Source organism: Puccinia triticina, chromosome 5A (genome assembly GCF_026914185.1).
Source record: "Puccinia triticina chromosome 5A, complete sequence".
NCBI classification, from domain to species: Eukaryota; Fungi; Basidiomycota; class Pucciniomycetes; order Pucciniales; family Pucciniaceae; genus Puccinia; species Puccinia triticina.
In genome coordinates this window covers 3,333,873-3,348,772 of record NC_070562.1, presented here as the reverse complement: position 1 = coordinate 3,348,772, position 14,900 = coordinate 3,333,873, and the positions used below count along the sequence as shown (strand labels likewise).

General features: G+C 44.8%; 3 protein-coding genes across 3 annotated transcripts; 2 read left to right on the top strand and 1 right to left on the bottom strand.

The window, feature by feature from the left end:
* Positions 1–5,008: 5,008 nt before the first annotated feature.
* Positions 5,009–5,692, top strand: PtA15_5A409 (uncharacterized protein; the record flags this gene model as incomplete). The annotated part of the gene is made up of 3 exons (XM_053169167.1): positions 5,009–5,119; positions 5,208–5,258; positions 5,381–5,692. 3 exons carry the CDS (start codon positions 5,009–5,011, stop codon positions 5,690–5,692), a joined length of 474 nt encoding a protein of 157 aa, XP_053020391.1.
* A 333-nt stretch (positions 5,693–6,025) lies between these two features.
* Positions 6,026–6,849, bottom strand: PtA15_5A408 (uncharacterized protein; the record flags this gene model as incomplete). The annotated part of the gene is made up of 3 exons (XM_053169166.1): positions 6,026–6,364; positions 6,442–6,590; positions 6,663–6,849. The coding sequence occupies 3 exons, from the start codon at positions 6,847–6,849 to the stop codon at positions 6,026–6,028; spliced, it is 675 nt and encodes a 224-aa protein (XP_053020390.1).
* Positions 6,850–8,051: 1,202 nt separating this feature from the next.
* PtA15_5A407 (uncharacterized protein) lies at positions 8,052–9,950 on the top strand (the record flags this gene model as incomplete). The annotated part of the gene is made up of 6 exons (XM_053169165.1): positions 8,052–8,229; positions 8,323–8,595; positions 8,679–9,245; positions 9,316–9,550; positions 9,627–9,750; positions 9,831–9,950. The coding sequence occupies 6 exons, from the start codon at positions 8,052–8,054 to the stop codon at positions 9,948–9,950; spliced, it is 1,497 nt and encodes a 498-aa protein (XP_053020389.1).
* Between the last annotated feature and the right edge of the window lie 4,950 nt (positions 9,951–14,900).

Below are 14,900 nucleotides of genomic sequence, written 5' to 3'. Positions count from 1 at the left end.
AAGATGAGACAAGATGTCTGCGGAAGAGAGAAAGAGTCAATTGAGTATGACCAAGATTGACAGAAGTGGTTGATTGAGTTCAATCAAATTTGAAGATAATTCTTGAATTGTGAGTTGAGATTGAGCAAGATAGTGAGATTGGAGAAGGAAGGGGAAAAGAGACAAGTTGGCAAGTAATAAGTATTGGCGACTGCGAGTGAACAAGTGATCTGAGGAAAGCCAGTGATGTGAACCAGGTTCCAAGTGTGACCCTGACTGGATTAGGTTTATCTTGATGATCTTCACAGTTCAGGCTGTGCTTCAGGCGCCACCTAGAGAGCTTTCACATTGAGTTTCACCAGAAAAATACCAGAAGCGTGTTGAGTTTCAACTGCTTGTTTGAGAGCCACAGAAAGAAAGAAAAGGGGGCAGAGATGCCAATCTTATAACTCATTTTTTTTATTGCAGCTGGTCATAGAAGATGGTGCTTGTTATGACACCTTGAATTGGTCATCATGCACTTCAAAAATAACTGGGTCAACTGTAAGCAGTTGACATGCGGGAACTTGAAGGAGGCTTGTGGTGTTACTCCACCCTTCCTCAAAGGGTTTCCTCAAACAAGCTTAAATGCCCAGTGACTGTGCAATGTGCACATTGCACATTGACTGTGCCTCAAAGGCAATTAGTTAATTACAAGCACCAGGAAAAAAATATAGTCACTTGATGGCAAGTGACATGATGCAGGTTTGGTTTTTGCTCCAGCGCTTCTCCAAGTCTGCTCCACCAGCGCTTGTAGAGCTTTCAGGACTGCACCAGGGCATTCAATGTGGCACATTCAGCTGATCCTAAATTTTTCTCAGGAACAGCTGATTCTCATCAAACACTGAGCAGTAGGCATTGACTGAGCCTGGGCCAGGAATTTTCAAAAGCTGAGCATCAGCTGAGCCAATACTGGTCCAAAGATGAGCATTGACTGAGCCAAGGCTGTTCCAAAGCTGAGAATCAGATGTTTTAAGACTATTCAAAAAAGCAATGGTGGGCCGCTACGCTGCGCTAGAAATCAGCCAACTGCCAACTACAGTGGCACAGCTGGCAACAGGATTTTCCAAACTGATCCCTGAATTTTGCAGCCCTAATTGACTGATCCCTCAGGGAGGCTTATAGTTCAATCCACGCAAGGCAAGCAGTTGAATGCTGCAAAACAGACCATGTTAGCTGAACTGTCCTCAAAATGGAATTTTGGCTCTGCATCTGGTAACCCTGATGTCCTGACTCCTTGATGCAATGGTCCTGCTGGACCATTTTGATCAGGGAGGCTCCTAGAAGATTCTCACCAGTTTAAGTGGTTTAATGCTGCGGAAAGGGCCGCGTAATCTGCTGTTAGCTCATTTTTTGGCATAGCGTAGCGGCCCACCGTTGAAAAAAGTATTATCACCTGAGCCAAGGCTGTTCCACAGCTGAGCCAAGGCTGGTCCAAATCTGAGAATTCTCTGAGCCAAGGCTGGTCCACAGCTGAGCATCAGCTGAGCCAAGGCTGGTCCACAGCTGAGCATCAGCTGAGCCAAGGCTGGTCCACAGCTGAGCATCAGCTGAGCCAAGGCTGGTCCACAGCTGAGCATCAGCTGAGCCAAGGCTGGTACACAGATGAGCATTAGCTGTTACAGGAGTGGTAAGAAGCTGAGTATTGGCTGGGCTAAGATTGATCCAAAGCTGAAAGTCAGTTGAGCCAATACTTGTCCAAAGCTGAGCATTGGCTGGGCCAATGATAGTCCTAATCTGAGTCTAGGCTGAGCCATGAATGGACTAAAGCTGAGAATAAGCTGGCCCAGGACTGGTTCAAAGCTGAGCATGAGCTGGGCACAAAAGCTGAGCAGGAGCTGGGATGATCTGGGTGCCAAAGCTGATTATCAGCTGACCTGAAAATAGGATTAGTGGTGCCCAGCCAAAAATGAGGATTTCCTGTGGAAATTCTGAAAGGTAAGTAGATGGGGGGGAGATGTGGGTAGATGGTGGGTAGCCCGCTGGAGCTGGCATTGTTTCACTTGTCATCAAGTGACTATTTTTTATTTTCTGGTGAAGTGGGTTTACAATGGCAGCTTGGTTGGAGCGCCCTGCATGTCAACTGCAAGTGGTCAACCCAGTTTTTCTTGTAGTGACAGTAATGAAATATTCGCCAAGTTCTTTTGACACTATTGCTCAAAATGGTGGATGCAGTTCACCAAAGAATTGTGTGCACATCCATTTCATTTGGCAGCTGGCCTGTATTGCTATCACTTGCCGCTGGTAGCCTATGTACTTGGTGCCATGGCCTGTGGGTCAAGTGGTCCGGTTTGATGTCTAATATATTTTCTGCTTGCAGGTGCTTTGAATTTTGAGTCAAACAGCCGGGCTTGAAGAACTTGATTTGTTTCTTTGTTTTTCAATTTTCACTTCAACCACTACCAGATATCCTGTGTGGGATATCCAGTACTGAATACAAGATACTATGTATCACAAAGCACACTCTGTTGTAGGATTGTGCCAAAAAGCACACTTTGCTCATTGTGGTGAGCCCAATCAAAAACTTCATTGCATCACTCAGACACCTAATCTGAAGGAACCAGCACCAACACCCTCTAGAAATCATCCTGGTACACATAATCTACGCCCACAGACACTTCATAATAGCCTAGAATCATCTCTACAGGCGCCTCAAACCCTTCAGTATTTGCTTTCATGGATGGCCCTCCATGATGGGCAATAAAATATGTATACAAATTCAGGTTCAAAGTGGGAGAAATTCCACCATCAAACAGAGCCAGACTATTAGGAAGGACCCTGAGTATTCACTACATTTTACCCCCCCTATATTCCATCAAGGCGTAACTCCTTCTCAGATGCATGGCGGCTGATGCACCATGGTTATTGTTTCCTCTTATGTCATCCCAAGCCATGCAGTAGATGCCTTGTTGGTTTGTTGCCTTTTCCCCTTGTTGGAGGCTTTTTGTACCCTTGTTCCCATATTTCTCTTTGTCTCAGAACCACCTGTTGTCCCCTCACTATAAATGTAGAGCCTTTTGGCCCATTCTGTTTGTCCCCCATCAGATCTTCATTGTCTCTGGTCACAGTTTAACATTAGATATCATTAGAAATATTTACCCTTATAGTGGAATACCAGTAACCAGTCTGAATCTACTCCTTTTCCCATAATTTTGTCTAGAAAGCACTATTCTCAATACTTCATCAGCCACACTTTTCTTTAAGAGTCCATACTCTTATTCTTGTTCCATATTACTCTCCCAACCTGAGAGGCAGCTCTTCACGCACCTCCCTCTCTAAGCTCTATTACCCCAAAGAGTAGTTCCAAATTGTACAAGTGTTTCAAAGAACACTCCATTCCTTGGAGTGTGCCAAAGCGCACTCTGTTCCTAGGATTGTGCCAAAGCACAATCCTACATTAACAAAACTATCAAAACCGCAACCAGTCCACTGGAACCCAAAAACTAAGAGTTGGGGTGAGTAAATTGTAATCTACAAGTGTGATTACTTGGTGATTTTCATTTTCCATTATGTACCATCTGAAGTGTTTTATTAAAATTGGGATTTTCCAATTCTTTTCCACTAGAGTTGAACTAAAAACACTTCATGGACTTAAAACAATTCTCCCATTCCTAATTTTGGGCCCAAATTGTTGTGGGTGAGACATCTTGAGACCTGAATTCCACAGAAAATAGTCCAGTGACTGGAGAATGATGTAGTTGAATTCAGTGGGGAAGGAGCATCATGATCAATGGTGGTGGCAACACCACTACCACCATCAGTGTGTTCCAAAAATTGGCAAAATAGTGCAACACAGTGGACATCCACTTTTCTTGGCACCAAAAAGCAATAGCAACAGCGGCCAAACAATATTTTTAGCACCAGAGCAGTGAAAAAATTCTCCATGTATTTTGAACTTGGTTTAGGGAAGCTTTTTTTTTGCTTTTGCTGAAGAATGGCACAGTGAAACTTAAAGTGACATAGCAGCTGGCAGCGCTTTTGCGCGCTGAGTGGCTTTTTGCTGAGTATAGTGTTGATAGCGCAAGGCACTGCTGCAAATTTATGCACTAAAGAGCTGGTGTTTGTCTCTATTCCACCCAAACTTCAAAAACCTTTGATTATATCTTCACAGTCATTTCCAGCACTTTGACTTATTTGAATGTGATGACTAAAAATGAAAATCACTTCACCAATTTGTAGTAAAAAACCACATCCACTGCAGAATACTGCAGCAAAGTTCTGCTATTTCAGTGCTCAGCGCAGCATATTCCCACTTTTCAGCCAAAGATTAGTGGTACCAAGACCCACTTTTTGCCACTGCAAACAGAGCACTGAAATCTATGAATTTCTTAGAAAAACCAGCAGCAATTGCAGTGGCGCACCCACTTTTTCAGCATAGCTCTTGTGGTGTTTTTAGTAGTGAGGTACTAAATACAAGCTGCATACTTAGTTCCATCTCCCAGCCAAAATTGCAGTTTATGATTTTATGTAAAAAAATCTTCTGCAATTAAGGTGTTCAAAGTTGAAATCATAAAATTTTCATTACATAAAATCATAAAATCATAAAACTTTCAAATGATCATTTCATATGTACCATCTTAGAAATGTTGCTCTAATTTGAGTGTTTGGGTGTACATATTTTTTTCACCTCAGAATTTTATGATTTTATGGTGTTATGATTTTATGCAAGTCAACTTTGAACACCCTAAATTTTGAACACCATAGATCAATCCTTTCCATGATAAAATCACAAACTGCAATTTTCTCTGAGAGCTGTTGTTTTAAGCTTCATGTAGGCTGACATCTCCCAGCCAAAATCTGCTTTTTGATGTTGAATAAAAAAATCCTTCTGCAATTTCAAAATGCTTCTTGTTATAACTTGTTTGAAGTGTGTCCCCTGTCATTTCAAGATTGTCCTAAACCCCCGACGCGGGCAGGGCTTTGCCCCGCGCAGCCCATCGGGGTCACAGTACACCACTTGCCACTCCATGAGGAGAGAAATCCTGGAAAGATGACGGCAAGACCGGGATCTATGACCACTCAACAAGCAGGAGTACCCGATTCATTACTCGCGTCGAACATTCCTCTGATCAGAGCCCCTGGCACATGGCTCCCAAAACCAGTGAGAATCTCCGTTCCTCTTTCTCTTCAGTTGTTTGTTCGGATGCATCGCTCCCGTTGACATGACATTGGTCCTTTCGAATCATTAGATTGCTTGTCCCAGTGATCTTCATCCATTGCCGGAAGACGTCACGGCCTATGTAAGTCCAGCACCCTTTGTTTGAAAGTTGCAAGGATTGTGTGTCTCGGTCATCTTCTTCCACTTTTGCTCGTCTATTCTGACGGTTTTCACAACTTGCTGGTTTGTTATGAGCAAATACAGTTCGTGTACCCATATACTTTGGAGCCATCATCATTGAGATATTTAAACGGTTTATCGTCACATCCGACAAATTGGGAAACAACCTTACGGTCTGCCCAAACTTACTTGGAAGAACGTCGACTTCGAAAAGAAGCGGAGCGGATTCAGATCGAAAACGAGAAAGAACAGATCAGATTGAACTCGTTGAGGCTGGTTGCGCCCGGCTGGAATGGTGCGATGGAGTCTATCCTGAGTGCTCCTTCAAGCGCTCCTCCTACTGTATCGTCTGCCCCCTCCACTAGTACCACTCCTCCAAACTTTAGCTCCTCTTGACATCCTTGATTATCTGCAAGGAGTAGGAACCCAAGAGGACTTGTAATCCATTAGGATCTTAATTGTTAATTTTGTAATCATACCGGTACACCAAGTTCATATTGGTGGCCCATTGAGATTCATTTTTTGGCACCCACACAAGACAAAGCTATACTTCAACAGCGTATCAGAGGCAATAATCCTGAGAGGGTATGTGAATTGAGTGTTATACTGTTCATGAAAAAGATCTTCGATGATCCTGCTCTAGCCCGAGATGTATGTAAGAATAACTTTTGAATTGCAGAAGCCTTTTTTTGAAATTGAAGTTACAGAGTCATTTGAAAATTCGCTAGATTAATCGTAATCATCCTCCTCAACATCCTCTAGTCTCCTTCTGCCTTGGTCAGGAGCCAAATTACCGTTGCCATTGCCATTGATGGTGATGACAGGTGCGAAGTCCATCTCTGTATCGCTATCGCTATCGCTGTCACTACTATCGTCGTCGTCGATCCCTCCAAACATACCGTCCTCGTGATCGCTCGGAGTTTCCGCGTCTGTAGGAGGGGGCTTGGGCGCGATATCGAAGTTAGGTGCCGTCAAGCGATCTTTTTCAGGAGGGAGTCGGATCCCGTAGCGCTCGGGGATTGGAGGAAGAGCCGTTCGATTAAGGTTGTCGGCCAGATTAAGTAAGAACTGGTTATCATGCAGCGTGTTCAGCGAAAATACCCATCCGTTGGACCAGCTTGGGTGGCTCGAGTACTCCTACTTACCTCCTTGCTCATGGGCACACTCATTGAATGCTCCACCTTGGCTTGAACGGCAAGACGAACGTCTTCAACGTCCGGTCCATGGGCGGCATGGGCCCTTCCAGCGTGTTCAGCATACACCAGAGCATCGGATAGGATATCGACCGTATAGCCTTATGATTGCCGACAGATCAGATCACTTAATCGCGTGAGTGGAATGGGCACGAAACCAGTGAACTACGGACGATGAGCAAACTCCATAAGAACCCGAACGACGCCTTCCGAAGCCGATTGCACACCCATAGACGCTAACAACAAGGCGATAATCCGCGCATCTCTCGGCGTGCTGGGCACAGGAAGTTGTCTGACCGATGGCTCAGGCGCAGACGATGTTGCGCCTTCTGCGCTGGTATTGTTGGCTGGTGTCGACATTGAAGGATTGTGGGTTTCCCAGTCAGATGGAGAGAAAGGTTGGACGGATCCAGATTACACCGGGGGCGGGGGCGGGGGCGGTAGTTCTCGGCGCGTGAGGGACGCCAAACCTGGCCTGAGCCCGGCTGGGTTTAGGCAGCCCGTTGGCGGGCCCGCCCAATTGCCATCCCTGCGCCAATGTTGGAAGAATTTGGGATCCAGAAATACCCGCGGATATTGAGATATCCGTCCATATCCGCAGGTTTGGGAACCTTGGATCTCAGATATCTGGTGTGGTCCGCGGTCCTTTAGCTTTTTTTTAGTGAAATTACCCTATGAACTAACATCTACGTGAAATAAGACAAACACAAATTAAACCCAACACAACTACTTGAGCACTGGTGTTAAAAAGAAAAATTGAGGAAAATGAGAACATCTTGAGAAAAAAGAGGAAAGAGACGAGAAAACAAGGAAAACGAAGAGGGAGGGGGAGATCATCGAGACAATTGCTCAGGGAATCGGTTTGTGTCCTGGATACAACCACCTCGGCTTGCCGATTGTAGAGTATCTTGTCGAGCCGTTACGCCTTGAAACGGATGTGAAGAGCCGGTCCACCAGATATCCCGGATTGTCTACCGGATATCCCGCACGGGATACTGGAATAGCACTAATCTCTCGGGTAAAGTAACCCCGGGTTTGTGGGCATGTCAGTTAACCGAGTCTATTTGGAGCGGGCAGACGCATTCGTTGGGCCAGCTTCCAGGCGAGCTCAAGCCTGGGTTTGTTGACCCGGGATTTAGCCCGGACCGATGCGATTGCCAGTCGGGTTAGTTTGCCAGAAATCGGCAATTTAACCCGACGAATGCGAATACTATTGATTGGGTGCCTCGGTCTTCGCAGCCGGGCCAACGAATGCCCAATTTCCTCGAGACTGTTGTTACGGTCATCATGGGCACCACAACGGACTACCTTGGCTTCCTACACCATTTTTGAGCCTCAATTGGTTGTTGTCTCTTTTTATCCACCGTCGTTTTCCAGGCCCAAGTGTTGTCTTGCCTCATTCCTCCACCGCAGGCCGGCAGCCAGCGACCCCCCATCCATCCACTGTCTAGTTGTTATCATCTGAAATTTTCCCATCTCCTTTGTGCCATCTGGAGCACTTAGCAGCGTCTGAAGGCACCTCTGTGTGCATAAAAATTGAAACCCTTGAGAAGCATCCGAAAATGTTTTACTCACTCTCTCGTCTGACAATTGAAATATTATTTCTCTTCAACCTTTCCATCCATCTGGCCTCTTCTTCGCGGATCCCGTTTGGCCCCATGTCAGAGCTTACTGGCTCTGCTGCTATTATCGACAAAATACTCTCTCCTGGTAGCCCGAGGAATACGACACCCCTTTCAGGTAAGCTCAGTACCAATCACAGAGACTTCATTATCATTTTCGGCTATTAAGACCTCTATTTCTCTCCCTTGGAATCGATTGAATCGCTGTTAGGACCAACTCCGACTGAGACCAGCAACTCAACGACACCCAGAAAATTGAATAAAGATCCAAATACGCTTGAATATTATGGTTCAACGTGTTCACTTTCTTTCACAAGGAGATCAAACGACCGCGAGCCTCGAAGTCTGAATGAAAAGATCTCCCGGCGAGCTCTAGATCCTTCAAGAGATTACGAACGTAGCGCTTTGTTTTTGACTGAAGCTGCTGAGAAATGTGTGGAATCGTCAAGAGCATGGGGCGCGACTGCAGGTTATCCTTTGGGAGGTGCGTACTTGACTTCGCTTTTACAGAAAAAAACAATCAATACCTTTTACTGACTGTGCAAGTTGATCTTTTTTTGATCATAGTGGGTGTCTGTTACTCCCTCGGTTACATCGATGAGCCGAAATCAACTGTGGGTGGACATATCAATGTTTTCAGACTTGGAACAGTTTCTGAATTGAGCAGAATGGACAGCATGATGGATGTCAATGAGCTGGAGGATAGCGCCCGGCTTCAACTTTCTTTCTTATCCCAAAACTCACCGGATGGCTTTGCAGAATATTCCAAATCAAGTCTTGAAGGCGCCTTGCGTCTCTCTCAGCCACCTTGGGCCCCTTCGGATGATGCTACGCATCTAATCAATCCTGCCAATCCTCAGTTTACTGCGTCCTACGGCGAGACAGAAATGGTCCTTATCGGTTCCTTTCACTTGAACTTGAAAGATGCTTACGTTCCTAAGGCCTCAAGAATCAGAAAGCGTGATGATGCGGAAAGTCTAGCGGCTTTGATCCCCTCTGGGGCCAGACTTGTCAGCCGAGGGACACCAGTCCTGGAATCGCATTTCTTTGATCTCAACGATCGTCCAACAAAAAGATCGCAGCTAGCTGGAACAAAACCATGGGGGTTATTCAAACGACAAGCGATGTCCTCTAGTAATTTTTCTTGCCACTTTCATCAAACCATCCGAGGTAACTAGCTGACCTCTTGAACCATCTGTTCTAGTTTCATCGGATTCCGAATTCAGCTCTGATACCGCTTGCTCGAACGCAGGCTTGTCTCCAAACACCTTTTTTTCTGGCGGAGGAAAAGATGCCCCAGCTGCCATTGAAGATCGACGCAGGACCTTCGTGTCTGAACCAACAACAGCCCCTATCGTTCCACCTTCTCCATTTCTCTCCCCCGCGTCCCGGGACGCAAACGCCTCTTTTGAAATACCTTCGAAGTTTATGGCAGCCAAGTAAGCAAAAAAATAAATAGGTTATTTATGAGTAATCTTAAATCTGAGATGTGTATTTCGGCTCGCTCTTTTTTAGCTCTCTCAAATTGGCAGGAGGTATAAATTTCAATGTAACCGAATACCAATTGCCTGGACGATATTTGATGGTCCTTCCAGTTGGCCTCATCATTTATGGCGCATTATCTGCGATTGCTTTACTTGTGAGTAGTTTCCTAAATTTTAAGCTCGAATGAATCATTGTCTCATTAATTTTAAAAATAAAACTACGATGGAACTATAGATGGTCATAATTGTGACCTACGAACGTAAACAGTATCGAGACCAGTTTCGAAAAAGGAGGAAAGAACAGCGTGGAATCCCCTCCGTAGAATTCGGTAACTTTTCCGACAGACGGGTTTAGTTTATCAAAGTCCGACGTTCTGATTAGCAAGCCATGAATGTGTTATCAGTCCCTCCTTCGTGGAAAGTCTGCAAGACAAGAAACTCCCCTCTTGCCGTGTGTTCTGATTCATCCCACAATACTTCCCCTCTGATTATCATTATTATTCTCTCAGAAGTCTGAAAATTGGTAGTACTTTAATATCAATGCTGTCGTGTCATTTTTCTTGTTTAAATAAGTATGGTTGTATTTTTTTATCAAAACTAGTGCTTTTGAGCCACTGTTGGTGTGCGGAACTTGAAATTTGCCAAACTTGACACACGTCCCTTCCTCCTTCGGAAGCGCGAATTGGCTGTAATGTCCCAAAGCTTGCGTGAGGGCAGCCAGCCATTTGGCTGGGGTGGTCATATACCAATAAATATTGGTTTGTATTGGGGCCCAGTACACTTTAAAACTGACAAGCCCGAAACATGTAAGGGTTTTTCAGCCTTGTCTCTAGTGGCCATCCTGTCCATTTGCACACAAAGGGTGGGGTATACAGAAGTGTGAAAAATCCAAAGTTTTTCCCATACACATATTTGGTCATACCAGGCCTCAAGAGAACACCAAATGAACTTATGGAACCCCACTGGATTGGAAGATGCACCCTCTTGGACCCCTCATGGACACAACCAGTCCCAGTTATAACCAGAGTGCTTGTAGCGCTAAAAATCACCAAAAAGTACCAATTCCGCAGTCAAACTAAAGCAAAATAAAAAAAAACCTGCTTTGCTATGTGCAGTTCCAATTTTCAGTAGCAATTCTGGCACTTGGCTACTGCTCCAAGTAGCGGTTTTCTGCTAGCTCTGTTGAAATAAAAGTGTGTTGCCTGATAAGAAGTGGCGCTCCACCTCCTTTCTAGATAACTCCGGGTTTGTATGGTTACCAGTGCTGGGTTTCTGCAACATATGAACCTCTTCAGCGCTCTGCTATGATCCGTCTAGTCTACGTAAGATTCAGCTTCTCTGCTTGCACAAAGTAAAACTCTGCCAGTAAGTAAGAATTTGGGTGGTAAATACTCTCTGAAGTACAGCAATACGGAAAAGCTACGTAAGAATAGCAGTAACTACAATAATAAAGTAAAGTGAGTAGTATGTAGAATGATAGAAGAAGAAGTGAGAGAAAAGCCCCCCAAAAAGTCCCTATTCCTTGAATCCCTCCACCCGCATAACTTGACTCCCAGCCAACATCACCCACATCCTAAAATCCGCATGCATCACTTCAAGCCTAGTACATCTCCAATGCCTATTCTCCCGCACCCTCTGAATAGCCTCCAATCCCAGTCTCTACCTGGCGCGTCCGTCCCAACTTCATCCGCTTCCGCTGCCCCAGTTCACCTGGTGCCGGTCTGCACTATTCAGTCCGTCCAAGAGTTCCGCCAAAATCCTACTCTGACCGTTCTGCTAAGTCTGCAAATCTGGAGTGTGGCTCAAACCCAGGTTCCCTTTTCCCCTTTAAAAGACCCCGGTCCTACAGCTTCCCCGTTTGCTGACTTTCCATGTGCTTTTGTAGCTGTACATTCAAGGTTTTTCCTCAGCCTACATATGGGATGCATAAGCACACATGATTATGGTCTGTTTGAATATGTAGACTGAGCATTTTGCGCAGCCTCCCCACTGCATTTCTGCACGTGCTGAAGTGGGCCAACATTCTACGCTGCTTGCCTATATAAATCACCACAGCGCTAACACTACTCTGGATCTAGAGTAGCAGGGGTTTGCTTTGCTACACAAAAACACCACTTTTTGTAGCAAAGCTTAGCTCTTGTGGTGTTTACCCATTGCGTGGAAGACTCTTTTTTTCATTTACCCATCTCATTTATGCACACCTTGCATTAGTATGACCTCATCTTTCACCTCATACCCCATTTTCTTCGTGTGCATAGTATCTTCTGACACAATTTTACACAGCCCAACAGCTAAAATCCCTCATCCAGGGGCTCAAATTCCTCAAATTTGTCTATATAAGGAGCTCTCCCGCCAGCTGAGGATGATAATTGGGCTGGGTGTCCATTGGCCCGCCCGAACCCATCCAGGTTTGGGCCGGCCACGGACACACTTTTATTAGAATTATCAGACTTTGGCCCGGCCTGCTACTGCTATCAAATGGTGCGGGCCGGCGCAGGCTGCCCAACGGGGGCCCGCGGGCTGAACCAATCTGACCCAAATGCCCCCCGGGCACCTACCCAAGAACATAAATGCATGTGCCCTCTGCCAAATAACCTTGGCAGGGTCTATGATAATATGCAGTCTACGTACACTAAGTCACCAGTCCAACGTGTTTACTTTCCTATTCTCACTGTGTTGAGGCTTTTGTGCACCCAAGACTGGATGAAGAATTATAATGTGATTTTCTCTCTCATCCTTAGACCCTCTGCTCTCCATCCTATCAGATCAATCATGTTGTTTTGTTTTGTTTCTTTTATGTCTTTGTCTTTTTTTTACAAAATCAATGTTATCACAAATTTGTTTCTCTGGCCAACGCAGGCTGCCGGCGGGTCGCCCACAGGTGCCCGCTTTACCACCTATCTCCAAGCCCACCCAAGCCGCCCGTGTCTGTAACGAGGCAGACACCGGTTTGGGACGGACACAATAATTTGGTGGTTGGACCCGGCCCGGCCTCTCCAGCATTGTAGCAGGTTGAGCCGGGCTAGCCCACGGGCAGCCCAAACCCACCCAATTATCATCCTTACCACCACTTGTCTTCCCTTCAGCTCAGTACTCACCAGTTATTTACATACCACCCTCTCACTTACCAAGGTCCAATACCACCCTATCACTTACCATTACCACCATCTCTAATCAAAACCCTCATATTTGAAAATATTCACTGAACTCACTCTCAACTCTCACCAGGAAAAATCAATTGTCACCAGACATCAGGTGACATCAAGCAACAATGGCTGTCAATTTTTTCCAGCTCTGGCACTGCCGCAACTAGGCTACAATGGCCCCTTTGTTTCCTACAGGGGGCTGTACATGTGGCCAACTGTGCAACTGGTGGGTAGCTCAGTGGACTTAGGCTGATGTCACCTGTAGTCCAGTGACAATTTAATTTTCCTGGTGAGTGGGTAGTTACTTTTCCAATAACGGTAACGTAACAATTTTTCAGCCATTATTGTTACCGTTATTTGTAACGGCAGTGCGTTACGGTACCACTACAAAGTGACAGAAAAAGATTGATGTTTGTTACGTTACTGGCACCTGCGGAGGGCCAGACAGATAACAATAACGGCCAATTTTGGCCCGTTATGCGTTATCTGGTGGATAATGCACAGTAAAGACCTCAAAAAAAGAGCCCGCTACATTACGCGCAAGGCCTGCAAAGACCCCGTTACAAATAATGTAACAGGCAGCTGCGGGTAGTTACATTATCCAAATTATGTGAATAATGTAACATAACATAACCATCCATTGTTGCTACCAGCTGTTGAGTAATTTCATCTGGAACAGAAAATACTTATCACTTTATTAAAACATTCCAGACTTACCTTGGTGGGTCTTGTTAGCTGATAACCAGAAGGGCAGATTTTTACACCTCCATTGTCCCCTTCACCATTCAGCAAAAGGGTTTCACAACTAATTTTGATTCTTACAACAGACAGGAAAATAAAATATGATGGTCCTGTCCATTTGCCCTAGGGACGGCATATGGCACCTGGGTACCCCCCTGTTTTTTCACAAATTCCCACACCCGCCATGGGAGGTACCCGGGTGCAGAGGGGGAGGTAGCTGGTGTGAGAATAAAGGCCGGTTGATGGGTAGAAAAGTCCACTAGCTGCCTTCTTCAAGAATATATGTGTCTGGGCTGAGTGATTATTGGTGTCTTGGCTCCACACTGCTACTTTCTGCTAGCCTTCAGCGCTCCTCAAAAAGCCTGATCTATAGCGTAATAATCCACACTCCGCAAGCACAAATCCACAAGTAATCTCCGTAAGCAAAAGATAAGGTTGCATAAAACTCTTCTAATAATCTACACCAGGGGAGATATGTTCCCACTCCCCAGGGAGTGCCTTACCATAACTTTTTTCCATAACTGTGCTGGAGGCCTTTGGTAAAGAAATATTCAATAGGTATGAAAAAGACTGGAAGTCAGCTTCAAATCAGTTGGAAATCATCCTGAAATAAACCATAACTTGCCAAGGAATAATCCAGAACTCATCTGGAATTCATCCAGAACTCATCCAAAATATAGGCCTTTCTTGGCTCCATGACCAGTGTGTCCTTTTGATGGGGATGTGAAAGGTGCAGTATGTCATATTGTTCCCCTCATGTACTCGTGTACATCAGGGGAACAATTGGTGTCTCAACACAAAGTTTTTACTTTTCATGTGGCTGTGAAAGGCCCATCCTGTGATATTTCCACCTAAATGTACGCGCGTACATTAGGGTGACTATTAGCAAAGTGCAAAAAAGTTCACTTGCATGTGCACATGTGGATTTTGAAGAAAAGAAAAAAAAATCACACAATCATTTTTGTGAAGAGGCCAGAATATGTGGCCAAACTGGGGTGGCACTGCAATCCAACCTTGACTTACCTCAGACTTTCACCCCAATACAATAGTTTATCACCATTTTTTTAGCCAGATTCAAATTAATTACAGCATTTCCAAGAAAATGGGTTTCACTAATTTTACTGCAACATTACCACATTCCAAAATTCTAAACCAAATAATACCAAGTTGACTTTTACTTTAATTTTGTACATGAGGGCATATAATGTGAATTACAAGAAACTCATTTTTTTTACAGGAATTACATTCAAGAATGGCAATTTTGCTTTCCTATCCTTTGACATCATCAAACAGGAGCAATTGATGAGTTGGACTTGGGTGAAATATCATTTCATCATATTTTTTCCTCTAGTTGTACCTAGAAAACAAAAGAATTCTACACAACATTGTGTTGACTCCCAAATCAATTCTGAATGAAT